The sequence below is a fragment of the Oncorhynchus clarkii genome, unplaced genomic scaffold (genome assembly GCF_045791955.1).
Source record: "Oncorhynchus clarkii lewisi isolate Uvic-CL-2024 unplaced genomic scaffold, UVic_Ocla_1.0 unplaced_contig_4535_pilon_pilon, whole genome shotgun sequence".
NCBI classification, from domain to species: domain Eukaryota; kingdom Metazoa; phylum Chordata; class Actinopteri; order Salmoniformes; family Salmonidae; genus Oncorhynchus; species Oncorhynchus clarkii.
Window position 1 is genome coordinate 1 of NW_027259624.1, and position 27,045 is coordinate 27,045.

General features: G+C 42.8%; 2 protein-coding genes across 2 annotated transcripts; both read left to right on the top strand.

Annotated features, from left to right (window-relative positions):
- Window positions 1-132: 132 nt before the first annotated feature.
- On the top strand, window positions 133-10,714 carry LOC139400573 (pendrin-like; the record flags this gene model as incomplete). The annotated part of the gene is made up of 14 exons (XM_071145341.1): window positions 133-215; window positions 589-736; window positions 1,258-1,371; window positions 1,463-1,540; window positions 4,036-4,131; window positions 4,394-4,500; window positions 5,057-5,126; window positions 5,217-5,309; window positions 5,423-5,518; window positions 7,372-7,623; window positions 9,158-9,212; window positions 9,772-9,917; window positions 10,024-10,107; window positions 10,217-10,714. Coding segments are annotated over 14 exons (1,446 nt in total), but the record flags the coding sequence as incomplete, so codon positions are not given.
- Window positions 10,715-18,661: 7,947 nt separating this feature from the next.
- LOC139400574 (chloride anion exchanger-like) lies at window positions 18,662-25,368 on the top strand (the record flags this gene model as incomplete). The annotated part of the gene is made up of 10 exons (XM_071145342.1): window positions 18,662-18,777; window positions 19,771-19,910; window positions 20,381-20,491; window positions 20,671-20,831; window positions 20,987-21,151; window positions 21,519-21,671; window positions 24,266-24,348; window positions 24,444-24,591; window positions 24,768-24,881; window positions 25,291-25,368. Coding segments are annotated over exons 1-10 (1,269 nt in total), but the record flags the coding sequence as incomplete, so codon positions are not given.
- Between the last annotated feature and the right edge of the window lie 1,677 nt (window positions 25,369-27,045).

Sequence of the window (27,045 nt, forward strand, 5' to 3'; positions counted from 1 at the left end):
GTATCTCCTGTGTCCCATATGTGTGTGTTACATGCGTGATACATGTTTAAGTGTACAGTAAACCATCATGTCTCGCCTCTCCTGTGTCCAACTGTCTCTATCTCCACCACAATCCACCCCCCTCTCTCCCAGACCGTGGTTGCTGCTGGGATCTCCTACGCCACCGAGCTGGAGTCGCGCTACGGTGCCAGCATTGTGCACAGCATCCCCAGGGGGTGAGAGCCCTTCCTGTGGCACTTCCTGTTTCCTGTCCCCAAAGCAGAGGATGTTTTGGAGTTTTTTATTGACAGACTTAGAATCTTATGGTCATCCTCATTAAGTCATTCAGCAGGCGCTATCCTAACCAGACCAACTTGGCTTGTAGTGTTACCATCAGAGTATTAACAAATGGTTCCAACAATAATATCAACAAATGGCATGGAGAAGCATTCCTAACAATACCAAACATAACTGAAAGACTATTTAAACAACAATATGAGTTCAATTCAGTTAAATTGGCTACTGTACACTTCCTAAATCAAACACAATATCAAAACTGTAAAATATATGATGTTTTCCAATGTAACTTGTGAGGTGTTTGTCCCACAGGTTTGCTCCAGCTCAGCCTCCCAACACAGAGCTGCTGTGGAACATTCTGGGCTCCAGTTTCTCTACAGCGGTAGTGGGCTATGCAGTAGCTGTCTCTGTGGCCAAGGTCTACGCTGCAAAACACGACTACACCATCAATGGCAATCAGGTGTGTATGCTTGTGTGTGTGTGGTACGTTCCAAACTTCCTGCCAATCAAGTTCTTTCCCCAAGCAGAATTTCTCTCACACTGCGGGAGTCGACCTGTGATGTGAGAGTGTCTATAGCCAAGAGTTTAATATGACCTTCCTAATGTCTCTCTGAAGCAATGTGAGCATTGTTGCCAATATCTATTTTTTGGAGTCACTCCACACAAACACACACATAGTCAGAACACCACTAAAACACTGTGTTGGTTTTTATAGTAAGTATCACTTAAATGCTTTGTTCAATGGGTTTACAGTAACTCAACACTCCCTACCAAAACAGGATTTGTATATTGCAAATTAGCACCAATGCAAATGTTTTCTAAATCAAGGCCCTAGTCTCTATGACATCACAGCAGAGCACCGGTACAGTATGTTGAAGAACAACATTTGCAGATTGACACTGGCTTCTCAGCTGTAACGTGTGCGATGCTCCATGTATCATTTGCAGTAGATTGACCAGGCTCTCTCCCTGTGTGTCCTAGGAGCTGATAGCGTTCGGGTTCAGTAATGTGTTCTGTGGCTGCTTCTCCGGCTTTGTGGCAAGCACTGCACTGTCCCGCACCGCTGTACAGGAGAGCACCGGTGGCAAGAGTCAGGTACACTATACAGTACTTATAGGCAAGAAACACACACACACACACACACATTAACAGGGTGCCGTTACAAACGTGTGTACTATTCTTACAGGTGGCTGGTATCATCTCAGCTGTGATGGTAATGATTGTGATCCTGGCTCTCGGGAACCTCTTGGAACCCCTGCAGAAGGTGAGGAAGAGATCCAAGCTGTATAATGGGTCAACTCATCAACCACATCCAATGATAATGCAGAGTGTGAAATGGGATTGCTGTAAAACAGTGGTTCTCAAACTTTTTTAAAGTCCCGTACCCCTTCAAACATTCAACCTCCAGCTGCGTACCCCCTCGAGCACCAGGGTCAGCGCACTCTCAAATGTTTTTTTGCCATCATTGGAAGCCTGCCACACACACACTATATACGATACATTTATTAAACATGAGAATGAGTGTGAGTTTTTGTCACAACCCGGCTCGTGGGAAGTGACAAAGAGCTCTTATAGGACCAGGGCACAAATAATAATATAATAATAATCAATACTTTTGCTCTTTATTTAACCATCTTACATATAAAACCTTATTAATTAATCAAAAAATTGTGAATAACTCACCACAAGTTCATGAGAAGGGTGTGCTTGAAAGGATGCACATAACTCTGCAATGTTGGGTTGTATTAGAAAGTCTCAGTCTTAAATCATTTTCCACACACAGTCTGTGCCTATATTTAGTTTTCATGCTAGTGAGGGCCGAGAATCCACTCTCACATAGGTACATGGTTGCAAGGGGCATCAGTGTCTTAACAGCGCGATTTGCCAAGGCAAGAAACTCTGAACTCCAGAAATCTGGCAGTGGCTTCTGATTAAATTCATTTTTCACAGAACTGCTTGTTGCATTTTTGATAAGGTACTCTTGTTCAGATTTCGGTAAGTGGACTGGAGGCAGGGCATGAAAGGGGATAACGAATCCAGTTGTTTGTGTCGTCCGTTTCGGGAAAGTACCTGCGTAATTGCAGAACCAGCTCACTCAGGTGCTTCGCTATATCACATTTGACATTGTCCGTAAGCTTGAGTTCATTTGCACACAAAAAACTAATTATGGAAAGATCTGTGTGTTGTCCTTGTTAATGCAGACAGAAAAGAACGACAACTTCTTAATCATAGCCTCAATTTTGTTCCGGACACATTGAACATAGTTGCGGAGAGTCCTTGTAATCCTAGATTCAGATCATTCAGGCGAGAAAAAAACATCACCCAAATAGGACAGTCGTGTGAGAAACTCGTCATCATGCAAGCTGTCAGACAAGTGAAAATTAGGGTCAGAAAAGACAACTTTAAGCTTGTGTCTCAATTCAAAAAAACGTGTCAATACTTTGCCCCTTGATAACCAGCGCACTTCTGTATGTTGTAAAAGTGTTACAATGGTCGCTGCCCATGTCATTGCGTAATGCAGAAAATACACAAGAGTTCAGGGGCCTTGCTTTAACAAAGTTAACCATTTTCACTGTAGTGTCCAAAACGTCTTTCAAGCTGTCAGGCATTCCCTTGGCAGCAAGAGCCTAACGGTGGATGCTGCAGTGTACCCAAGTGGCATCAGGAACAACTGATGGCACGCGCGTTGCCACTCCACTATGTCTCCCTGTCATGACTTTTGCGCCATCAGTACAGATACCAACACAGCTTGAAGTCCGTTTGATGTCACAAAGCTGTCCAGTACTTCTCATGTCATGGTTTCCAGTGGTTTGCAGAAGAGGATGTCTTCCTTAATTGACCCCCCATAAATATAACGGACATATACCAGGGTACCAGGCCCGACATGTCTGTTGACTCATCCAGGTGTAACGCATATAATTCACTGGCGTGTATGCAAAGCAGTAATTGTTTCAAAACATCTCCTACCATGTCACTCATGTGTCGTGAAACAGTGTTTGATGAAGGCATTGTCTGTATAGATTTATTTGCCTTTTCCCCCAGCAGTGTCCCAGCCATGTCCACGGCAGCAGGAAGAATTAAGTCCTCCACAATAGTATGGGGCTTGCCTTTTCTAGCCACTCAGTAGCTCACCATATAAGACGCTTCTAGCCCCTTCTTATGAATGGTACCTTTTATACATGTCTTAATACTTGAAAGTAGTCTTTATTCTCGCTCAAAAAACTTCTGTGGCTTATTTTTCAAATTGTCCTGTTTCGTTTCTAAATGTCACAACAGTGAAGGTTTCCTGCGACAGAGTAACGGTTTATTATTATTATAATTATTATTATTTTTAACCTTTATTTAACTAGGCAAATTAGTTAAGAACAAAATCTTATTTACACTTGACGGCCTAGGAACAGTGGGTTAACTGCCTTGTTCAGGGGCCGAACAACAGATTTTTTACCTTGTCTGCTCGGGGATTCGATCTAGCAATCTTTCGGTTAATGTGATTGGATGTTAATTATTTGACTAGGCTACCTGTATTTGACGTTGTGTTGTTATTTCGCTGAACACTAAATGGTTTAATTTTATTTTTGTCAGTGAAATGAGGCTACTCAGACGAGAAAAAAAACTTACCCAAATGTATAGCCCTGTTGGAAAATATAAATGTACTGTTTGAAAATGGTTATTTGACGTACCCGACGGCATTGCGCATACCAGTTTGGGAATACCTACTGTAGACTAACACACTAATCCAGCTCTGTATTGGTCCCACAGTCAGTGCTGGCAGCCATCGTCATCGCCAACCTGAAGGGAATGTTCATGCAGGTGACAGAGGTGCCCACACTGTGGAGACAGAACAGAGCAGACTGTGTGAGTAACACTGACACTCAGCAACAGTGTAGAGCACCATCCACTTTCAATCACCTGAAGTAGAGGACATGAAAGCATGATCAACTTGGAATACATGCATGGATTCATGGAATAACTATACATGTAATCACTGGCAGTAAAGATACTGTAGTGTGTTGATGTCACCCAATCCACTGTATTTCACTTCAATGTAACAATTGTACTAGGACTTTCTCTGCTGGATCTCATCATAAGTTAAAACTGAAACTTGTTATTTTCCAAGTTCATCTGGCTGGCGACCTGCCTGGCTTCTGTGGTGTTGGGACTAGACGTGGGACTTCTGGCTGGCCTGGTGTTTGAGATGGGAACTGTCGTGGTCCGGACACAGTTGTGAGTGACACATAACACCTACAGCACGTAACACAATGCAATGGAACCAATCACATACATTACTAGATGCATTCTGTGAAGGCCTAGATTAGATGTCATATTTTGATGTTGATATTGTTGTGTACACTACAGTATTTACTCTGTATTATAAACCCTAAATCAGAAGATCAAAAGATTTCCCTGGCTCGCGTGTTTGACCACGTGCTCTTCACCGCTGTGTAGATAAGAGTCTACAGACGTCAGTCAGCGAAACTATGGGTAACACTGAGCAGGCCTCTTCTGTAATCAAAGGCTATTAGGATGGCTTTGAAGTCTTCAGCTCGTGTCATTAGAAATATCAACCTTCCCAAACCCACTGCTGTATAATATAAAACAAATAAGCATTAAAAAAATAACTGCTAAGAGATTCTAGGATTCATATGCTTGATGTGTCCTAGTTTAAAGTGTCATTATTTATATTTTCTGTCTACAAAATAGAAATGATTAGGATGGCACTAAGACAAATATATTTAATTTATAAATTTATAAAAATATATATTTTCCTCCTCATCCATAGTCCTGCATGCTCTACACTTGGAAACATACCCGGCACAAACATATACAGGAACATGAAAGACTACAAGAATGTAAGACATCTGGAATGTTTGAACTCTAATTAATATATACCAGAAATGGATGCCAGAAATAAATGCAATAATTAGGACTTCCTCTGTCAGATTGCAGAAGTTCCCGGAATTAAGATTTTTAAGTGCAATGCTCCCATCTACTTTGCCAACATTGACTACTTCAAAGAGCGATTGAGAGTCACGGTGAGTGAGCTCATTATACTTCCCCTTGACATTGTATAGATTGTGGATAGGCCTTATCATTCTACAAGCAGGCAAGATGAAAGTTTGTTGTGCCTTTGACCTTTGACATGCAGGTGGGGTTTGACTCTGTCAGAGTGTTCAAGAAGAGGAATAAGGCCCTCAAGAAGATTCACAAGCTCATAAAGAAAGGGAAACTGAGGGCGACAGAGGTACGATACAATCTGATTACTGATAACATTCGTCTGTTCAGCTCAGAATCTTTTGAAACAGGGAAATTCCATCTTTCAGTCTCTTTTCAACCCTTTGCACTCATTTAGTTTTGCTCTGTAAAGTGAGCACAGTCCCTGGTAACCAGTTAGGATTTTAAGATAGGTTGTGGAAATACAGTGCCTTGCAAAAGTATTTGGCCCCCTTGAACTTTGCGACCTTTTGCCACATTTCAGGCTTCAAACATAAAGATATAAAACTGTATTTTTTGTGAAGAATCAACAACAAGTGGGACACAATCATGAAGTGGAACGACATTTATTGGATATTTCAAACTTTTTTAACAAATCAAAAACTGAAAAATTGGGCGTGCAAAATTATTCAGCCCCTTTACTTTCAGTGCAGCAAACTCTCTCCAGAAGTTCAGTGAGGATCTCTGAATGATCCAATGTTGACCTAAATGACTAATGATGATAAATACAATCCTCCTGTGTGTAATCAAGTCTCCGTATAAATGCACCTGCACTGTGATAGTCTCAGAGGTCCGTTAAAAGCGCAGAGAGCATCATGAAGAACAAGGAACACACCAGGCAGGTCCGAGATACTGTTGTGAAGAAGTTTAAAGCCGGATTTGGATACAAAAATATTTCCCAAGCTTTAAACATCCCAAGGAGCACTGTGCAAGCGATAATATTGAAATGGAAGGAGTATCAGACCACTGCAAATCTACCAAGACCTGGCCGTCCCTCTAAACTTTCAGCTCATACAAGGAGAAGACTGATCAGAGATGCAGCCAAGAGGCCCATGATCACTCTGGATGAACTGCAGAGATCTACAGCTGAGGTGGGAGACTCTGTCCATAGGACAACAATCAGTCGTATATTGCACAAATCTGGCCTTTATGGAAGAGTGGCAAGAAGAAAGCCATTTCTTAAAGATATCCATAAAAAGTGTTGTTTAAAGTTTGCCACAAGCCACCTGGGAGACACACCAAACATGTGGAAGAAGGTGCTCTGGTCAGATGAAACCAAAATGGAACTTTTTGGCAACAATGCAAAACGTTATGTTTGGCGTAAAAGCAACACAGCTCATCACCCTGAACACACCATCCCCACTGTCAAACATGGTGGTGGCAGCATCATGGTTTGGGCCTGCTTTTCTTCAGCAGGGACAGGGAAGATGGTTAAAATTGATGGGAAGATGGATGGAGCCAAATACAGGACCATTCTGGAAGAAAACCTGATGGAGTCTGCAAAAGACCTGAGACTGGGACGGAGATTTGTCTTCCAACAAGACAATGATCCAAAACATAAAGCAAAATCTACAATGGAATGGTTCAAAAATAAACACATCCAGGTGTTAGAATGGCCAAGTCAAAGTCCAGACCTGAATCCAATCGAGAATCTGTGGAAAGAACTGAAAACTGCTGTTCACAAATGCTCTCCATCCAACCTCACTGAGCTCGAGCTGTTTTGCAAGGAGGAATGGGAAAAAATTTCAGTCTCTCGATGTGCAAAACTGATAGAGACATACCCCAAGCGACTTACAGCTGTAATCGCAGCAAAAGGTGGCGCTACAAAGTATTAACTTAAGGGGGATGAATAATTTTGCACGCCCAATTTTTCAGTTTTTGATTTGTTAAAAAAGTTTGAAATATCCAATAAATGTCGTTCCACTTCATGATTGTGTCCCACTTGTTGTTGATTCTTCACAAAAAAATACAGTTTTATATCTTTATGTTTGAAACCTGAAATGTGGCAAAAGGTTGCATAGTTCAAGGGGGCCGAATACTTTCGCAAGGCACTGTACATTTGACTTATTGATTGATTGATTGGTTGAACCTCTGTTCACCCAGACGGGGGAGGTGGTATCCGAGGTCTCCCTGGGTGTCGACAACAAGGGCTTCGAGAGCGAGCAGGACAGTGGGCGGGAGTCCGGACAGGTGGAGGACGGGGAATGGCCTGTGCCAGAGGTGGAGGTCCGTGTGGATTGGGCCTTGGAGCTACCAGTCAGGGTGTCGGTACCTAAGGTCCAGATCCACAGCCTGGTACTGGACTTCTCAGCCGTGTCCTTCCTAGACGTGGTGGCCGTCAAGTCCCTCAGACTGGTAGGTCGGACTCTACTACTGGTACCAGCCATATGATATTCTACAGAATAGATTTTACAGGCCAAAGTTCATTCAAAGACAAAATATCCCTTACTACAGTGTTATAGTGAGTCATCTTTCTGGGGCGGCAGGTAGCCACCCCAGTGGTTAGAGTGTTGGACTAGTAACCGAAGGCTTCAGGGCACCCAAGAAAGTCCAGCAAGCGCCAGGACTGTCTCCTAAAGTTGATTCAGCTGCGGTACCGGGGCACCACCAGTACAGAGCTTGCTCAGGAATGGCAGCAGGTAGGTGTGAGTGCATCTGCACGCACAGTGAGCCAAAGACTTTTGGAGGATGGCCTGGTGTCAAAAAGGGCAGCAAAGAAGCCACTTCTCTCCAGGAAAAACATCAGGGACAGACTGATATTCTGAAAAAGGTACACGGATTGGACTGCTGAGGACTGGGGTAAAGTAATTTTCTCTGATGAATCCCCTTTCCGATTGTTTGGGGCATCCGGAAAAAAGCTTGTCCGAAGAAGACAAGGTGAGTGCTACCATCAGTCCTGTGTAATGCCAACAGTAAAGCATCCTGAGACCATTCATGTGTGGGGTTGCTTCTCAGCCAAGGGAGTGGGCTCACTCACAATTTTGCCTAAGAACACAGCCATGAATAAAGAATGGTACCAACACATCCTCCGAGAGCAACTTCTCCCAACCATCCAGGAACAGTTTGGTGACGAACAATGCCTTTTCCAGCATGTTGGAGCACCTTGCCATAAGTCAAAAGGGATAACTAAGTGGCTAGGGGAATAAAAACATCAATATTTTGGGTCCATGGCCAGGAAACTCCCCAGACCTTAATCCCTTGAGAACTTCTAGTCAATCCTCAAGGGGCAAACAAAAACCTACAAATTCTGACAAACTCTAAGCATTGATTATGCAAGAATGGGCTGCCATCAGTCAGGATGTGGCCCAGAAGTTAATTGACGGCATGCCAGGGCAGATTGCAGAGGTCTTGAAAAAGAAGGATCAACACTGCAAGTATTGACTCTGCATCAACTTCATGTAAATGTCAATAAAAGCCTTTGACACTTATGAAATGCTTGTAATTATACTTCAGTGTTCCGTAGTAACATCTGACAAAAATATCTAAAGACACTGAAGCAGCAGACTTTGTGAAAATTTATATTTGTGTCATTCTCAAAACGTTTGGCCACGACTGTAGACCTTCATTGCAAAACAGTGTGTATTAATCAATTATTTGGTGACGTGAATGTATTTAGTATAGTTTTATGTAAAAAGGATAACTTTTTTTCATGTTTCACAATTTTTATTTTTATGAAATTCACTGAGGAGGGTGGTCCTCCCCGGTTCAACAATGTCAGAATACTACTACTACTAAATATTTCCCTGTGTCTGCTCTGTTTACTGTAGCAATCTTAGGGTGCAGGAATGCGTTTCATCAGAGGGTTTGTGTGTTTAGTGATTACAAAGCTTAACCCTGTGAGATAAATGGCTTGGTGTCACACTAATCTATCCCCCTCTGTCGTCTACAGGTCATTAAAGAGTTCCTACGCATCGGAGTCAATGTCTACATTGCAGGCTGTGACGGTACGGTTTGGGATAAAAAAATACAGTATATGTCACCATTTAAAGTATTGAGCATAGTAAGCAGTGTTATCGGGACAGTGCTATCACTTTCTTACAAATAATTATGCTGTGTAATGTTTGTTCAATGCTGCCAAGTGGATTAGAATAAACTAAAAGCAGATTGTGCTATCAAAATGTCCACGTCATATTTTTTTTATTTATCTAGGCAAGTCAGTTAGGAACAAATTCTTATTTACAATGACGGCCTACTGGGGAACAGTGGGTTAACTGCCTTGTTCAGGGGAAGAATGACAGATTTTTACCTTGTCAGCTCGGGGTTTCGATCCAGCAACCTTTTGGTTACTGGCCCAATGCGCTAACCACTAGGCTACCTGCTGCCCCAAAATGATAATAATAACAACCATAATAATGGTTGTGTTTTGTTGGCCTGCTTGGAGGTTCACATTCTGATAACTGGTGGTGTCTGTGCCAGTCTGTTTCAGCACTGGACAGCTCTGCCTTCTGCATTGGGTTCTTTGCTGTTGTTATTGGTCTCTCTAACTGGCATCTAACACTCCAGATGAAATTGTACGGAAAATGGAAGCCTTGTCCTTCTTCGATGAGGAGGTGACACGAGATCTCCTCTTTCTCTCTGTCCACGACGCCATCCTCTTCATCAAACTGGAGACAGCCAATGGGAGCATGCAGGATGCCATGGTTGAGGGGGTGAGGGACCTGGAAATCAGTGGTTTATTCTCTGATTTGAATTGATGCTCAAACAACTGACTAAAGACTGTATTAACCTTGCCATCTTGTCTCTGTCTGTGCCCAGCTTTCTCTACTGCAGGATTGCAAGGAGCCACCGCCTTTCACTGAGGAAGAGGACCTGATTGAGACCTATGACAACCAGCATAGAGTGAGAACTATTTTCATCACTCCGTTCTCTTTTATTGTCAATCGCATCAGAATGTTTGACAGCCATTGTGTTGTCCGTTATTCATCCGAGACTCTCTGCTCATCCATAGGCAATCCATGGACTCTCCAACTAACACAGAAACGCAGAAGAGCTGACCCTGTATCTGTGTTCTCTGTGAATGGAGGATCAACCAGTATAAGTTATTTTCCATAAGGGACCACGGTCAAATCAGGTGACACTGACGATGGATTTTCCCCAGACTACAGCTCAAACTCAGGGGAAGCTGCTCTTCTCCAACTGAGTATAACTTTGGACTTTGGAGTGGACTAAGAGGGTGATTTGAGGCAGCCGATCATTGATATCTCTCTTTAACAACAGTAAAGTGTCTTAATTAGATCAATGAATAATAAACTGATTTATATGATTGTAACCTCTCTGCTATGTCAAGGCCCTTCTCCTTTACAAGTGTAATCATATAAATAGGGAAAAACTACAATAGGAGTTATGCATGTCCTTTTCCTTGTACGCATTTCAACAACAGGACCATTGTTTGTGTTTGTGTCGAGGGCTTTCAGAAGAACAAATGCATAAATACAGAAGTCCTGCTCATCCGTGCAGTCGCAGTTGATCTGTGTTATAAGCACTCAGTTTCCTCCCTCCTGAGATGGGCACTCCCGTGAACCCGGAAGAGGGAAGAAGAGACACTTCTGTTTTATTTGTGACCTACTTAGTTAAATGGAGTCCAGAAACAAGAGTGGTACTACATCTCAGATCCCTTCACAGACTTCTTCTCCTCGACCCATTCCCTGCACAGGAAGTGATGACATACAGGAAAAGTTGAAGTGTGTTTAAACAAAGATTGTCTATTATATTAACAAGATATTCAAGTGACTGCTCTAACAATGGAAATACATGTCCTCAAAGATGGAAGGCAGGCAGAAGGCGGCGAGATCAGGTGAGACCATTCTAGCCAATGAGAGAGTAGATAAGTGTGTGAACAACAGGTCATAGAGCTAGATAGAAGAGTCATCTTTGTATTTGTGCAATCATAGCGTCTGTACCAGCATGGGCAGCGCCATTGAAGCAATCTACATTTTAAAGTAGTCAATTTTTTTTAGAGAAGAAAATAACATCCGTGGGCGTGGAGTAAGCGTTCAGCTGGAGCAAGGAGTTTGAGGCCACCCAACTCATAGGAATCCCCACCCAGTTGATTACTGTAAAATGGTGAAAGCCCTTAATGGCAATGTCCATACTAATATCCATGATGAGTGTATCTCTGACAACAGGCACAACTCCGATATAAAGTTGTTTTTGCGTAGCTTGCATTCTAACCATTATGAAACTTCTATCCAATCAAATAAGCGTCACGTAGTAAATGATCAATTCTATTTTTTGTTGACCAAAATTCGATACAAAAATTCCTCACTTCTTTGGTTTATTTTCGGGGACATATTTTTGGCGGAGTAAAACCTTTTGCTTCGCTTCTTCCTCTTTGGATTAAAGGGTTTGGTTGCTTGTTTTTTATTAAGGCCATTAAGAGATGAATGATGCAACGTTGCGTTCTCAGCCATCAACTCATCACAATAAAAGGCAGATTAGACTGTTGTAAAAAATGTGTACTAGCAATACCAAGAGCAGAACTGTAAAGCTGTTTTTCTTTTAATCATGTCTAAATATGGACTGCAAGCATTTAAAGCTTTGTGGAATATTACATTTAATGTCATATTTCCTTTCCCAGTCAATCAAAATATCCTTATCTGCCTCTGGCCATGTGCGAGGTATGAGTTGTTTGTGCAGATTACGGCCCTAGCGTTCCCCTAATGTTCCTGTGTGGGTTACTGTGAAGTAAGCTTGATAGGGCTGTGTTACTAATTGTGGGATGATGTTTACTTTGTTTTCAAATCTGGCGCCTACTGGAGCACTGTGTAAAGGCATTTATCACCGTAGGTACACATCCTCTTCACACACACACACACACACACACACACACACACACACACACACACACACACACACACAAACGGCATTCATTCTTCACCACATTGGACTACAGTGGCTGAGTGAGTCTGAACATGGTTCTCAAATAAGGTATATTCAACACTTGTTTTTAAGAGTTATGTTTCATTTTATCACTTGAGGGAGTACAGTCTTACTAGATGGGAAAGGCAAGAACTTGTACAGTGGGTTGAATAGTGTAAAGCCATCTTTAAAAATACGTATTGCTTTCCGTTCAGTCTCTAACATAGTCACTACTGTAAGACTCACACACACCTTTTTATCAGATTCAGCCTATTTCAGTGAGCAACTACCTCACTATTTGACTGCTGCATCTATTCAGATCAAGGTGTTCATTCTATAAGCAGGTTACTGTTTCAGTACGTACAGGTTGCTCCATTCTTAATGATTGTGAAACGATAGCTGCATTTATACCTGGTTCTAGCTTTGTCCTGATCTTGTCCACGTTCTGTTTGTTCCCACATTTTTTAGACAGGGGTAGAAAATCAAAAGACACATTGTGATCATATCATCCTGTCCACCTCTGGTAGTCAGACACACATTGTGATCATATCATCCTGTCCACCTCTGGTAGTCAGACACACAGTGTGATCATATCATCCTGTCCACCTCTGGTAGTCAGACACACATTGTGATCATATCATCCTGTCCACCTCTGGTAGTCAGACACACATTGTGATCATATCATCCTGTCCACCTCTGGTAGTCAGACACACATTGTGATCATGTCATCCTGTCCACCTCTGGTAGTCAGACACACATTGTGATCATATCATCCTGTCCACCTCTGGTAGTCAGACACACATTGTGATCATATCATCCTGTCCACCTCTGGTAGTCAGACACACATTGTGATCTGATTGTGATCATATCATCCTGTCCACCTCTGGTAGTCAGACACACATTGTGATCTGATTGTGATCATATCATCCTGTCCACCTCTGGTAGTCAGACACACATTGTGATCATATCATCCTGTCCACCTCTGGTAGTCAGAGACACATTGTGATCATATCATCCTGTCCACCTCTGGTAGTCAGACACACATTGTGATCATGTCATCCTGTCCACCTCTGGTAGTCAGACACACATTGTGATCATATCATCCTGTCCACCTCTGGTAGTCAGACACACATTGTGATCATATCATCCTGTCCACCTCTGGTAGTCAGACACACATTGTGATCATATCATCCTGTCCACCTCTGGTAGTCAGACACACATTGTGATCTGATTGTGATCATATCATCCTGTCCACCTCTGGTAGTCAGACACACATTGTGTCTGGATATCTTACAAGTGTAGAAAGATCTGGACAGAAACCATTTAAATCATCATTTTTCCCACCCTATAAAATCATTGACAGGTGGCACCGTTGACTGATTACATCAATATGTGTCCAACAATAAATAAATGAATAGCATTTTGCAAAAATAGTTGTGAGATCATTTACATAAAGGAAGGGACCAGAACATTTGGTCACAATGCAGACACAGGGGACAGGTAACAGACATATTTTAATGCCATGTGTCGACACATTTCTGGAAACATGGGCACAATCAGAATGTAGACAAGATCAGAACAAAGGACTCATGTCAGCACCAGGTATCAATGGGGCTTAGAGCATCCATCACCTGATCTGCTTTCATTTTTAAACTGTTAACTTTATAAACCATGTCTTGGGTGTGAGATTGTTACATAATTGTGTCTTTGAAGAGTGGGTTTATTGTGTTCTGATCTCCACCAGTGGCTGTGAATTGTTACAGTTGCTAGGATTCTCCCATATGGAACCTGTTCCTGGGGACAACCTGACATACATTGTTTCTTTGTTGTTTATCATCACAATGTAAAAGGTTCTCAGTTTTCTCTGCTGAATACTACCGCACTGTTTATTGGTTGTTCTATTGTTATTATTATGTTGTGTAGGCCATGCCAAGCTCCTATCTGGAGTGATTCATTGATTCAATGATTTACGGACTACTTGAATACTCACTAAATGATACATGGGAAAGTATGTTCATTCATATATGAGACATGTTTATTTATTGTGCTTTATTTAATGTACTTTATTGTAGTATTGTACAAGCCAATTGTATTCACATATGACGACTCAAAAATAATTGTACTTTTCAATTACTTACTTGCAAAACCCTACACACAAAAACCTAAAATGCAGACAGACAGTCACAAATAGTTTTTAAACAGTTATATTAGTAATTCTTCACATACCTCAATCACATCACTGTCAAAATGGGTCACAACCAAGTCACTCAGTTCACCTTGCTCTGTGAGAGACCGTTCTTTTCTTTAATCTGCCTTTATGAGTGGAAAGGGCAGTAATAGGGAGTCAGTGGAAACTGTTTGTCCTTGTAGTCGTTAACGGAGCGATCCAGCCTTCATCAGCCATTACAAATCTGACAACACACATCAAAGCCTTGAAGGACAAAGGCCCGATCTATAACAAACAGCATGACAAGGCAAGAACATCATGTTAATATGAGGATGTGCTTCTTTTGATTTAGGAGACTCTATCTTGATTAAATGTAAACAAATGTAAACAAAACAGACGCGTTTTTTGTTCTGGAGGCACTAGTGGTCACTAGCTGGCACAGTCACAAAGTCATACAATCAGATTTGAATCCTAACCATCATTTTTGTTTTTATGGATTTTTACAATAAAGACAATTTTGCAGCTGGCCCATCTAGAGGAAATCTCTCAGTTCTGCCTCCAGGGCAATATTCATGACAAGAAACATCAACCTGTGAAACATACACCCCAAATTTGTTTCTTTGGGTACTGTAAGTAATAAACATACAGTAAAAACAGAGAATTAAGTAACCTTCCCCTACACACACGTGCACATATTGTACACACACACACACACACACACACACACACACACACACACACACACACACACACACACACACACACACACACACACACACACACACACACACACACACACTGTGGTCATTCCCACAGACATGCTATTTTCACTTGACTGGAATGCAGCATTGAAAGCCAACAAAAACATGTACTATTTTACTGTGATAAAACTGTGATGATAACATAAAGCAGAGATACCTGTAGCTTATCAACTGGTCACACAACAAGATCTGGGTCAATGTAATATGTTTTCATAGAGCCGCCTGTGGTTAGGAAATCTGTTCCCAAGTATTCCCAAGCATAACTAGAGAGGCATATGTGATCGTATCCCAATGTAATCAAGGTTTGAAATTATTATGTTTTTGTCAAATACTAAATCTGTTTGGGCTTCTTTGGGTAAATTTGCAGTGTACAAATTATTTATGACTATGTTCCAGCCTCTCGACCATTCACTCAAGAATAAATTGTCCTGTGTCTGATGTAATTAAGGACCCCTGATGTATGGTGTATATAGATAGGCTGTAAATTAGTATGCTGTAGGCCTTTGTTTGACACAAGTGGTCAGCATGTACTGTAGATATGATGAAATTGGGTCATAACAGTCTGGACAAAACAATTACTATTATATTTTTACATTGTTATTCTTGAATTTCTTCAGATGGGTGCTTTAGATAGGCTTCATGTAAGACCTACTGTTAAGTACAACAAGACATCCCCTGCACTGACACCCCAACCCAAGATGAACAGTAATATCCCTTTTGTGTCGCTGCAATGAATCTCACAACATTAGCCAGTGTCACGTCCTGACCTTAGTTCCTTTTTTATGTCTCTGTTTTGGTTTGGTCAGGGCGTGAGTTGGGGTGGGCATTCTATGTTTTTCATTCTATGTTTTGTTCTGTGTGTTGTATTTCTATGTGTTTGGCCTGGTATGGTTCCCAATCAGAGGCAGCTGTCAATCATTGTCTCTGATTGAGAACCATACTTAGGTAGCCTGTTCCCACCTGTGTTTGTGGGTAGTTGTTTTCTGTTTTTGTATTCTGTATTCTTTTGTTGTTTTTCCATTCAGTGTTCAATTCATAATAAAAGATGAACACGTACCACGCTGCACCTTGGTCCTCACCTTCTTCCATTAACGGCCGTTACAGAACTACCCACCACCAAAGGACCAAGCAGCGTGTAATGGACTCATGGACATCGGAGGAAATATTGGACGGCAAGGGACCCTGGGCACAGCCGGGAGAGTATCGCCGTCCGAAAGAGAAGCTGAAGGCAGCTAGAGCGGAGTGGCGACACTACGAGGAATTGGCTCAAGGTAATGTGCACGAGAGGCAGCCCCAGAATTTTTTGGGGGGGAGGCACACGGGGAGATTGGCGGCGTCAGGTAGGAGACCTGAGCCAACTCCCCGTGCTTACCGTGGCGAGAGAGTGAACGGGCAGGCACCGTGTTATGCGGTGAAGCGCACGGTGTCCCCAGTGCGCACGCATAGCCCGGTGCGCTACATCGCAGCTCCTCGAATCGGCCGGGCTAGAGTGGGCATCGAGCCAGGAGGGATGATGCCGGCTCAGCGCATCTGGTCTCCAGTGCGTCACCTCGGGCCGGGTTATACGGCACCAGCACTACGCACAGTGTCCCCGGTTCGCCAGCACAGCCCAGTGCGGCCAGTTCCAACTCTCCGCACTTGCTGGGCTACAGGGGGTATCCAGCCAGGACAGGTTGTGCAGGTTCGTTGCTCGAGACCTCCAGTGCGCCTCCACGGCCCAATGCATCCGGTGCCTAGGCCAAGGAGGAGGCCACCTGTATGTCTCCCCTTCTGTCCGGAGCCTCCAGAGCCACCTGTCTGTCCGGAGCCGCCAGAGCCACCCGTCTGTCCAGAGCCGTCAGAGCCGCCCGTCTGTCCGGAGCTGCCAGAGCCGCCGGTCTGTCTGGAGCCGCCAGAGCCGCCCGTCTGTCCAGAGCCGCCCGTCTGTCCAGAGCCGCCAGAGCCGCCCGTCTGTCCGGTACCGCCAGAGCCGCCCGCCTGTCCGGCGCCGTTAGAGTCTCCCACCTGTCCGGCGCCGCCAGAGTCTCCCGCCTATTCGGGGCCCGCTGTAAGGGTCCCCAGTTCGGGGTCGGCAGCGAGGGTCGCCACTCCAGAGGTGCCACCAAAGTGGGCCAAGACTAAGGTGGAGTGGGTCTACGTCCCGCACCAGAGCCGCCACCGCAGTGAAATGCCCACCAAGACCCTCCCCTATAGGTTCAGGTTTTGCGGCCAGAGGCCGCACCTTTGGGGGGGTGGGGTACTGTCACGTCCTGACCTTAGTTCCTTTTTTATGTCTCTATTTTGGTTTGGTCAGGGCGTGAGTTGGGGTGGGCATTCTATGTTTTTCATTCTATGTTTTGTTCTGTGTGTTGTATTTCTATGTGTTTTGGCCTGGTATCAGAGGCAGCTGTCAACCATACTTAGGTAGCCTGTTCCCACCTGTGATTGTGGGTAGTTGTTTTCTGTTTTTGTATTCTGTACCAGACAGAACTGTTTCGGTTTTGTTCATTCTCTTTTGTTGTTTTTCCATTCAGTGTTCAATTCATAATAAAAGATGAACACGCACAACGCTGCACCTTGGTCCTCACCTTCTTCAACCCACGGCAGCCAGCTTGTTACAGCCAGCTTGAAAGTTGAGAGCGGGATATTATTGTATAGTAGTACTGTTACCCCTCTTCATACTCATCCATGTTTAACCTCAACCCTAACCTGAACATCTACCATGAAACGTCCACTGATCTCCAGTGTACAGCCACGACCACTGTCCAGTCCTCCCCACCCTGCCCATAAGTGGGGTTCTCAGACACACTCATTCATCATTGAAAGTTGAGGCAATGTGCCAGGGCATTTATCAATAAGAACAATGGTCAAGGATAAGGCAGGGCTGGCGTGTGATGACTGCATCATAATTGCTGTTAATAATTACAGTTAAGAACGATAAGCAACCCGGGAGAGAGTATTTATGGATGGATTTATGGATGGCAACATTCCCAAGGGTTCTAGATAATCTCGGGGTGTTCCTCTGTGCGGAGAGAAAGAGAGAGAAAGACAGGCAAAGTTTGGATACACTGAAGCTGCGTACACAGATAAACTAGTCAGGTAAGTGTTAGTGTTGTGCATTATTTTAGTACCTTGCTTATAATTTATTACTATTAAAGATAGATCGATTGTGGCAGTCGTCTGTGGCAGTTGGTGACCTAACACTTTCTTAAGAGTATTTTTTTTGTTCGTATTACCTTTAGTTAAAACTCTTTGTAAAATAGGACAACCTTTCCTAGTTATCCCGTGTATTATAATGGTATCACGATCCTTATTTAACCCAGACCACTCTAACCAGGTCAACGCTGACAGGCAGCACAGGCCCTGCCCAGCCATGCCAGTCGCAGCTGGTCCACTGGACATCACAGAGCTGTGACACTAATGACACAGGCTGATGTAGTTAGTTAGTGTGTGACTGTAGATGCACCTTTGTTGTGCAGCAGCTCCACAGTAATTGTCTGTGTCAAGGTACTTTCAAAGGCAGGAGGGAAAGATATGACAGGAACCTGTACTAAAATGTGATTGATGGGTCTCAGAGACCCTGTGAGGAACAGGTGCCGCACCACTCAACGAGAAGTAGAGGGTAAAGATGAAGCAGTATGTGGTCGCCAGGCCACTCTACTCAGAGGACGCCTTCGCAGACGAACATGAGAAGATCCACAGGCACCATAAGACCCTGCGGCACCACGTCAAGCAGTACTTCACGTAAGAATCAATCAAGTTTCTTCTGTTGTTTTGCTTGTGTTGTTTTGTGTAACACTGAAGGTAGCCTTATGATAGGCTGCAGTGCATGGACGCAAAACTTCTGTGTAGATTCAATCAAGTGGCAATAGCAGACACTCCGCATAGCTGGTATTTTGGCGGTGTCGGACGTGTAACTGCATTAAGAGCTGTCAAATAGGTGAGGGGCTGCTCCTGTGGTTATTGTCACGAAGCCACACCCGTCCCACTCGCGTTTAGTTTGAAACTGTAAAGTATAGGCTAAAAGAAATAATATCATTCAAAGAAATCCTTCTGATTTAGATCAGCCTATTGGAGGTGTAGATTACACCCATTCCAGTAACAGGGCTGCTTGGGATTATAATTAATGAAATCCTTCTGATTTAGATCAGCCTATTGGAGGTGTAGATTACACCCATTCCAGTAACAGGGCTGCTTGGGATTATAATTCATGAAATCCTTCTGATTTAGATCAGCCTATTGGAGGTGTAGATTACACCCATTCCAGTAACAGGGCTGCTTGGGATTATAATTAATGCGACTCAGCACATCCAATGGCAATGTCTGCGACGGGTAAACTGATTTGACAGCTCTAATGCAGTTACACCTCAGACATGCTGAAATAAAAACAATGAAACTGTTATGCAGTCATAGGTTATTTCCGGTTAAGACAGAACGGATTGAATCTAGCCCTTCATCTAGTTATTACCACTCAATTCACTTTAGTAGTTTAGTATTTCTTTGGTGTGGACTAGTGGGCCCACATGACATTTTACCTGAGATGCCCTGATTGTCTTTAGTTTGCTTAAAGATATGGTAACTTTTCCTTCAAAAGCATACATCTAGTTTAAAGATCAGCCCTATCATCCTATATACTGTATGTCTAAACGTTGTGCATAAAGACGCTTAGATGTTATAAACTATTAGTAAATCATGTCTGTGGAGACTAACTAAAAATGGTGTGTGTGTTAACTGTAGTTGTGACCTCAAGCGCGCTAAGAACGCAGCGCTCTCTCTGCTGCCTTTCATTGGTTGGATGAGAATCTACCAGCTGAAAGAATGGTTGCTGAGTGATATTGTATCTGGGGTCAGCACTGGACTGGTAGCTGTTCTACAAGGTGAAGCTAATACCCACTCTAACCCACCTCAATCAACCAGTGTGCATCTTCAGATCTATCAAAGCAGTTCCTAGAGCACTTTTTGAGAAATCATTTGATAAAGAACTGTAGACCTCATTAACGTCCCAAAAACATCAACATTGATCATTGAAAGAAAATAAAGTAACAATATTGATGAACTATGGTTTTACGGAATGGAAATCAGGTCCGATAGTGGTATCACCTAAAATATATTATCTGGTCCTAGACACCTATTAATAGTTGTTTAATGAAAGAAGAGATGGTAACATATCTTTATTAGCAGGCATTATTGTCACAGTATTAGCATTGACACACAGAAAAGTCAATAGATACTTAAAACACCTGAATCACGATGACTCTTGAATGCTGTCATAGTCTTCTGTGACTTATGGTGGAGTTATTTAACATGCACTGTAAACTGTTGTTCATTGTTTTTGTTTGATTGACAGGTCTAGCATACTCCCTGCTGGCCTCCCTCCCTCCATGGTACGGACTCTTCACTGCCTTCTTCCCAGTGATCATCTACTTCTTCCTTGGCACTTCCAGACATATCTCAGTAGGTAAGTACTGTGCATGTGTGTGTGTGTGTGTGCGTGTACAGTGTTTTGCTCTGACCATCACAAGCTATCACACCTTTTTACTGTACTTACCGCCCTCTCTCTGCCCACCTCTCCACTTTCCATCCACTGCTTCCTCATCTTCACTTCCTCTCTCTTTCTCCTTACCCCACTCACTCCAGGGGCGTTCCCTGTTCTGAGCCTCATGGTGGGTGCAGTGGTGACGAGGCTTGTGCCTGACGAAGGCCCCCCAGTCAACATCACTGGGTTTGAGGGGCTGACCAGCGACGAGCAGAGAGTAATGGTGGCCGCCTCTGTCACCTTCCTCATGGGGATAATGCAGGTAAAACACCATCATTACCGCAGCATTATCACTCATGTACTGTACATTACTCATATCTCTCTGTAATCTGAATCTAAAATGAACAATGACTCCCTCTCTCTATCTATGGACGTGATCTCCCATATTCTAACATGAGTCCTCTGCTTCTCTCCCAGCTGGCCATGGGTCTGCTGCAGGTAGGCTTCATCGTCATGTACCTGTCAGACACGCTGGTGTCTGGGTTCACCACCGCGGCTGCTGTCCACATCCTGGTGTCCCAGCTGAAGTTCGTGTTGGGCCTGGTGGTGCCGGGACTCAGTGGACCCCTGTCCATCGTTTATGTGAGTCCAGGAAGAGAGACAGGATGAGGTCACATGTCTTTCAATGCAACAGTATGATTTTTATCTACTGATATCCAAATATGCAATGACTTAGCTACAACATTAACTCCCTCATATCTTATCCCTCATATCTGATCTGTTTCTATAGCTCTGAGGAATAACACGGTGTTGATAAGATAAACAAGTGTCTCATTGTCTCATCTTATCTTATACAGTTAAGCACAGGTATTCCTCAAGTGCCCCCAATATTTCAGAAAAAGCTATAATTCATGAGTCATGGCTTGGTGTAGAGACCTCTGACTGAACTCTCACACCCTGTAACTGGTTCTTCATTACTGTCATCAATATTAACTGACATCTTCCTCAGACCCTGGAGAAGATCTTTGTCCAGATCGAGAAGACCAACGTGTGTGACCTGGTGACATCCATACTGATCATGGGGGTGGTGTTCATAGTGAAGGAGATCAACGATCGATACAAAGCCAAGCTGCCTGTTCCCATCCCCATAGAGGTTATCATGGTGAGTGGCAATGTGTGCACTATGTCATCACAACCTGGGCTTCAGCTCTATACGTACACAGATAATACACAGATAAGAATTGGGAAACATTGTGGCGAGAACCAGCCTCATACGGGGCACCACTGAATTTAAACTCTTAGAAAAAAGAACCCAATGGGTTTTATCTGAAAAGAAAAGGGTTCTACCTGGAACCTAAAAGGGTTCTACAAAGGGTTATCCTACGGGGACAGCCGAATAACCATTTTAGGTTCTAGATAACACCTTTTCTTCTAAGAGAAAAGAAAAAGGCATCGTCATACAGGGCACTGTTTATGTACAGTGCCTTGCGAAAGTATTCGGCCCCCTTGAACTTTGCGACCTTTTGCCACATTTCAGGCTTCAAACATAAAGATATAAAACTGTATTTTTTTGTGAAGAATCAACAACAAGTGGGACACAATCATGAAGTGGAACGACATTTATTGGATATTTCAAACTTTTTTAACAAATCAAAAACTGAAAAATTAGGCGTGCAAAATTATTCAGCCCCCTTAAGTTAATACTTTGTAGCGTCACCTTTTGCTGCGATTACAGCTGTAAGTCGCTTGGGGTATGTCTCTATCAGTTTTGCACATCGAGAGACTGACATTTTTTCCCATTCCTCCTTGCAAAACAGCTCGAGCTCAGTGAGGTTGGATGGAGAGCATTTGTGAACAGCAGTTTTCAGTTCTTTCCACAGATTCTCGATTGGATTCAGGTCTGGACTTTGACTTGGCCATTCTAACACCTGGATATGTTTATTTTTGAACCATTCCATTGTAGATTTTGCTTTATGTTTTGGATCATTGTCTTGTTGGAAGACAAATCTCCGTCCCAGTCTCAGGTCTTTTGCAGACTCCATCAGGTTTTCTTCCAGAATGGTCCTGTATTTGGCTCCATCCATCTTCCCATCAATTTTAACCATCTTCCCTGTCCCTGCTGAAGAAAAGCAGGCCCAAACCATGATGCTGCCACCACCATGTTTGACAGTGGGGATGGTGTGTTCAGCTGTGTTGCTTTTACGCCAAACATAACGTTTTGCATTGTTGCCAAAAAGTTCAATTTTGGTTTCATTTGACCAGAGCACCTTCTTCCACATGTTTGGTGTGTCTCCCAGGTGGCTTGTGGCAAACTTTAAACAACACTTTTTATGGATATCTTTAAGAAATGGCTTTCTTCTTGCCACTCTTCCATAAAGGCCAGATTTGTGCAATATACGACTGATAGTTGTCCTATGGACAGAGTCTCCCACCTCAGCTGTAGATCTCTGCAGTTCATCCAGAGTGATCATGGGCCTCTTGGCTGCATCTCTGATCAGTCTTCTCCTTGTATGAGCTGAAAGTTTAGAGGGACGGCCAGGTCTTGGTAGATTTGCAGTGGTCTGATACTCCTTCCATTTCAATATTATCAGCTTGCACAGTGCTCCTTGGGATGTTTAAAGCTTGGGAAATCTTTTTGTATCCAAATCCGGCTTTAAACTTCTTCACAACAGTATCTCGGACCTGCCTGGTGTGTTCCTTGTTCTTCATGATGCTCTCTGCGCTTTTAACAGACCTCTGAGACTATCACAGTGCAGGTGCATTTATACGGAGACTTGATTACACACAGGTGGATTGTATTTATCATCATTAGTCATTTAGGTCAACATTGGATCATTCAGAGATCCTCACTGAACTTCTGGAGAGAGTTTGCTGCACTGAAAGTAAAGGGGCTGAATAATTTTGCACGCCCAATTTTTCAGTTTTTGATTTGTTAAAAAAGTTTGAAATATCCAATAAATGTCGTTCCACTTCATGATTGTGTCCCACTTGTTGTTGATTCTTCACAAAAAAATACAGTTTTATATCTTTATGTTTGAAGCCTGAAATGTGGCAAAAGGTCGCAAAGTTCAATTTTAATACTTTCGCAAGGCACTGTAGATGTGTCTCACTATTTAATATAAATTTGAATATGAGTATGTACTTGCACAAAGTACAGATCATATTATCACAGATAAGCATCGGAAAGCATTGTTATTCTTATCCTGAACAGTCACTCCCTTGTTCCTATCTTGGTACACTCTTGGAAAACAACTTGCTATCTAGAACCTAAAAGGGTCCTTCGGCTGTCCCTATAGGATAACCCTTTGAAGAACCCTTTTTGGTTACAGGTTTCCGTGTATAACCTTTTACATAGATGGTTCTACATGAAACCCCAAAGAGTTCTACCCGGAACCAAAAAGAGTTCTACCCGGAACCAAAAAAGGGTTCTCCTATGGGGACAGCCAAAGAACCCTTTTGGATCCCTTTTTTCTAAGAGTGTATTGATCCAAAGTAGCAAGGAGCCAGCTTTTGTGAAACGTACAGTATTGATATTTTATTCTCACACTGACTCACAGTACGGCAGATGAGGACAATCAGGTGAATTGTAGGAAAATACATGAACTTATTTTGATGTACTAAAAGCCTGCAGTGTGTCACAGCTTTGTGTAAAAGTTGGCAAGGTAACCAGATTCTCTTGAAATATACTGTTTTATCACCAGATTGCATTTGTCCTGCTAATAACTGATAAATTGATTTTGGTAATGACTTTCGCAGACTGTCATCGCTTGTGGCGTTTCCTATGCATTCAACTTCCAGGTGATTTATAAAGTTGATGTTGTCGGCCGTATTCCAGTGGGGTAAGCACATGTAAAAATATGTTTGCTGCATGTTAAAATGGCTGAGAATAGATGGGAAAAGAATCTAACAATATCTCTCCCTCTCAATATGTTAGGTATGAGTCACCTATGGCCCCGAACATGCAGATCTTCGGGCAGACTGCTGTTGAGGCGTTCCCTATGGCCATAGTGGGCTTTGCTGTAGCCTTCTCTGTCGCCAAGGTCTACTCAGTCAAACACGATTACATCATAGACGGAAATCAGGTGGGTCCCAAAACCAGAACATTAGGAGGAGGGGTTGGAAGCCGAGGTGGTACGGAAAAATGTGTTTATTGTTGCTTGTGAATGAGGGTTGTCAGCCTAATACAAACTATCAACATAAGACTTGAACTAATATCAACAGTTCCAAAACATGTATTTGTCCTTGTTTTGCTCTCTAGGAGCTGATAGCTTTTGGGGCCAGTAACATCATTGGAGCAGCCTTTAAGTCGTTTGCAGCAAGTACAGCTCTCTCCAGGAGTGCGGTACAGGAGAGTACAGGTGGTAAAACCCAGGTAAACTACTAAACCAAGAGGCTATCTGAGAATACAGACACACAACCATACTTAGAGTTCCTTCCTGTACAAGTTCTTTATCCAAGAGATGTAGCTGTAAACGTTATGAAATATTGACCTGTTTGGGTCTCTCTATCTTTGGTGTAATAATGACTGATAACTTATCATAGTCCAAACCAGATAGAATTGCACAAATGGGGGAGAGAATGTGATGTAGTTTGTCGTGACTCGTGACCTACAGTACATAGCGAGGGATGAAAGAATTGACTCAGAGTTACAATGTACCAAGTTAATAAATAATTGTAATTTATGAAATATATCAAAGGGAAACACTGCTTAAAAAGTGCTTATCTGTGGTTGTTTTGTGAATAGCCAAATGTGAGTAAAATAAAGTGTTACTTCATTTCAGATTGCTGGGCTACTGTCAGCGCTCATCGTGATGGTCGTCACCTTGGCTATCGGGTTCTTATTGGAGCCACTCCCAAAGGTAAAACTCACTCAGTATTTGCAATATAATTGACTTTAGGAGTTGAGTGATAGGGAAACATTTTGATTTCCGCCTAAATAGATATACAAAGAACCAGTCCAGAACCTCTCAACGTCCCCCATATACAGTGCCTTGCGAAAGTATTCGGCCCCCTTGAACTTTGCGACCTTTTGCCACATTTCAGGCTTCAAACATAAAGATATAAAACTGTATTTTTTTGTGGAGAATCAACAACAAGTGGGACACAATCATGAAGTGGAACGACATTTATTGGATATTTCAAACTTTTTTAACAAATCAAAAACTGAAAAATTGGGCGTGCAAAATTATTCAGCCCCTTTACTTTCAGTGCAGCAAACTCTCTCCAGAAGTTCAGTGAGGATCTCTGAATGATCCAATGTTGACCTAAATGACTAATGATGATAAATACAATCCACCTGTGTGTAATCAAGTCTCCGTATAAATGCACCTGCACTGTGATAGTCTCAGAGGTCCGTTAAAAGCGCAGAGAGCATCATGAAGAACAAGGAACACACCAGGCAGGTCCGAGATACTGTTGTGAAGAAGTTTAAAGCCGGATTTGGATACAAAAATATTTCCCAAGCTTTAAACATCCCAAGGAGCACTGTGCAAGCTGATAATATTGAAATGGAAGGAGTATCAGACCACTGCAAATCTACCAAGACCTGGCCGTCCCTCTAAACTTTCAGCTCATACAAGGAGAAGACTGATCAGAGATGCAGCCAAGAGGCCCATGATCACTCTGGATGAACTGCAGAGATCTACAGCTGAGGTGGGAAACTCTGTCCATAGGACAACAATCAGTCGTATATTGCACAAATCCGGCCGTTATGGAAGAGTGGCAAGAAAGCCATTTCTTAAAGATATCCATAAAAAGTGTCGTTTAAAGTTTGCCACAAGCCACCTGGGAGACACACCAAACATGTGGAAGAAGGTGCTCTGGTCAGATGAAACCAAAATTGAACTTTTTGGCAACAATGCAAAACGTTATGTTTGGCGTAAAAGCAACACACCATCCCCACTGTCAAACATGGTGGTGGCAGCATCATGGTTTGGGCCTGCTTTTCTTCAGCAGGGACAGGGAAGATGGTTAAAATTGATGGGAAGATGGATGGAGCCAAATACAGGACCATTCTGGAAGAAAACCTGATGGAGTCTGCAAAAGACCTGAGACTGGGATTGAGATTTGTCTTCCAACAAGACAATGATCCAAAACATAAAGCAAAATCTACAATGGAATGGTTCAAAAATAAACATATCCAGGTGTTAGAATGGCCAAGTAAAAGTCCAGACCTGAATCCAATCGAGAATCTGTGGAAAGAACTGAAAACTGCTGTTCACAAATGCTCTCCATCCAACCTCACTGAGCTCGAGCTGTTTTGCAAGGAGGAATGGGAAAAAAATTCAGTCTCTCGATGTGCAGCAAAAGGTGGCGCTACAAAGTATTAACTTAAGGGGGCTGAATAATTTTGCACGGCCAATTTTTCAGTTTTTGATTTGTTAAAAAAGTTTGAAATATCCAATAAATGTCGTTCCACTTCATGATTGTGTCCCACTTGTTGATTCTTCACAAAAAAATACAGTTTTATATCTTTATGTTTGAAGCCTGAAATGTGGCAAAAGGTCGCAAAGTTCAAGGGGGCCGAATACTTTCGC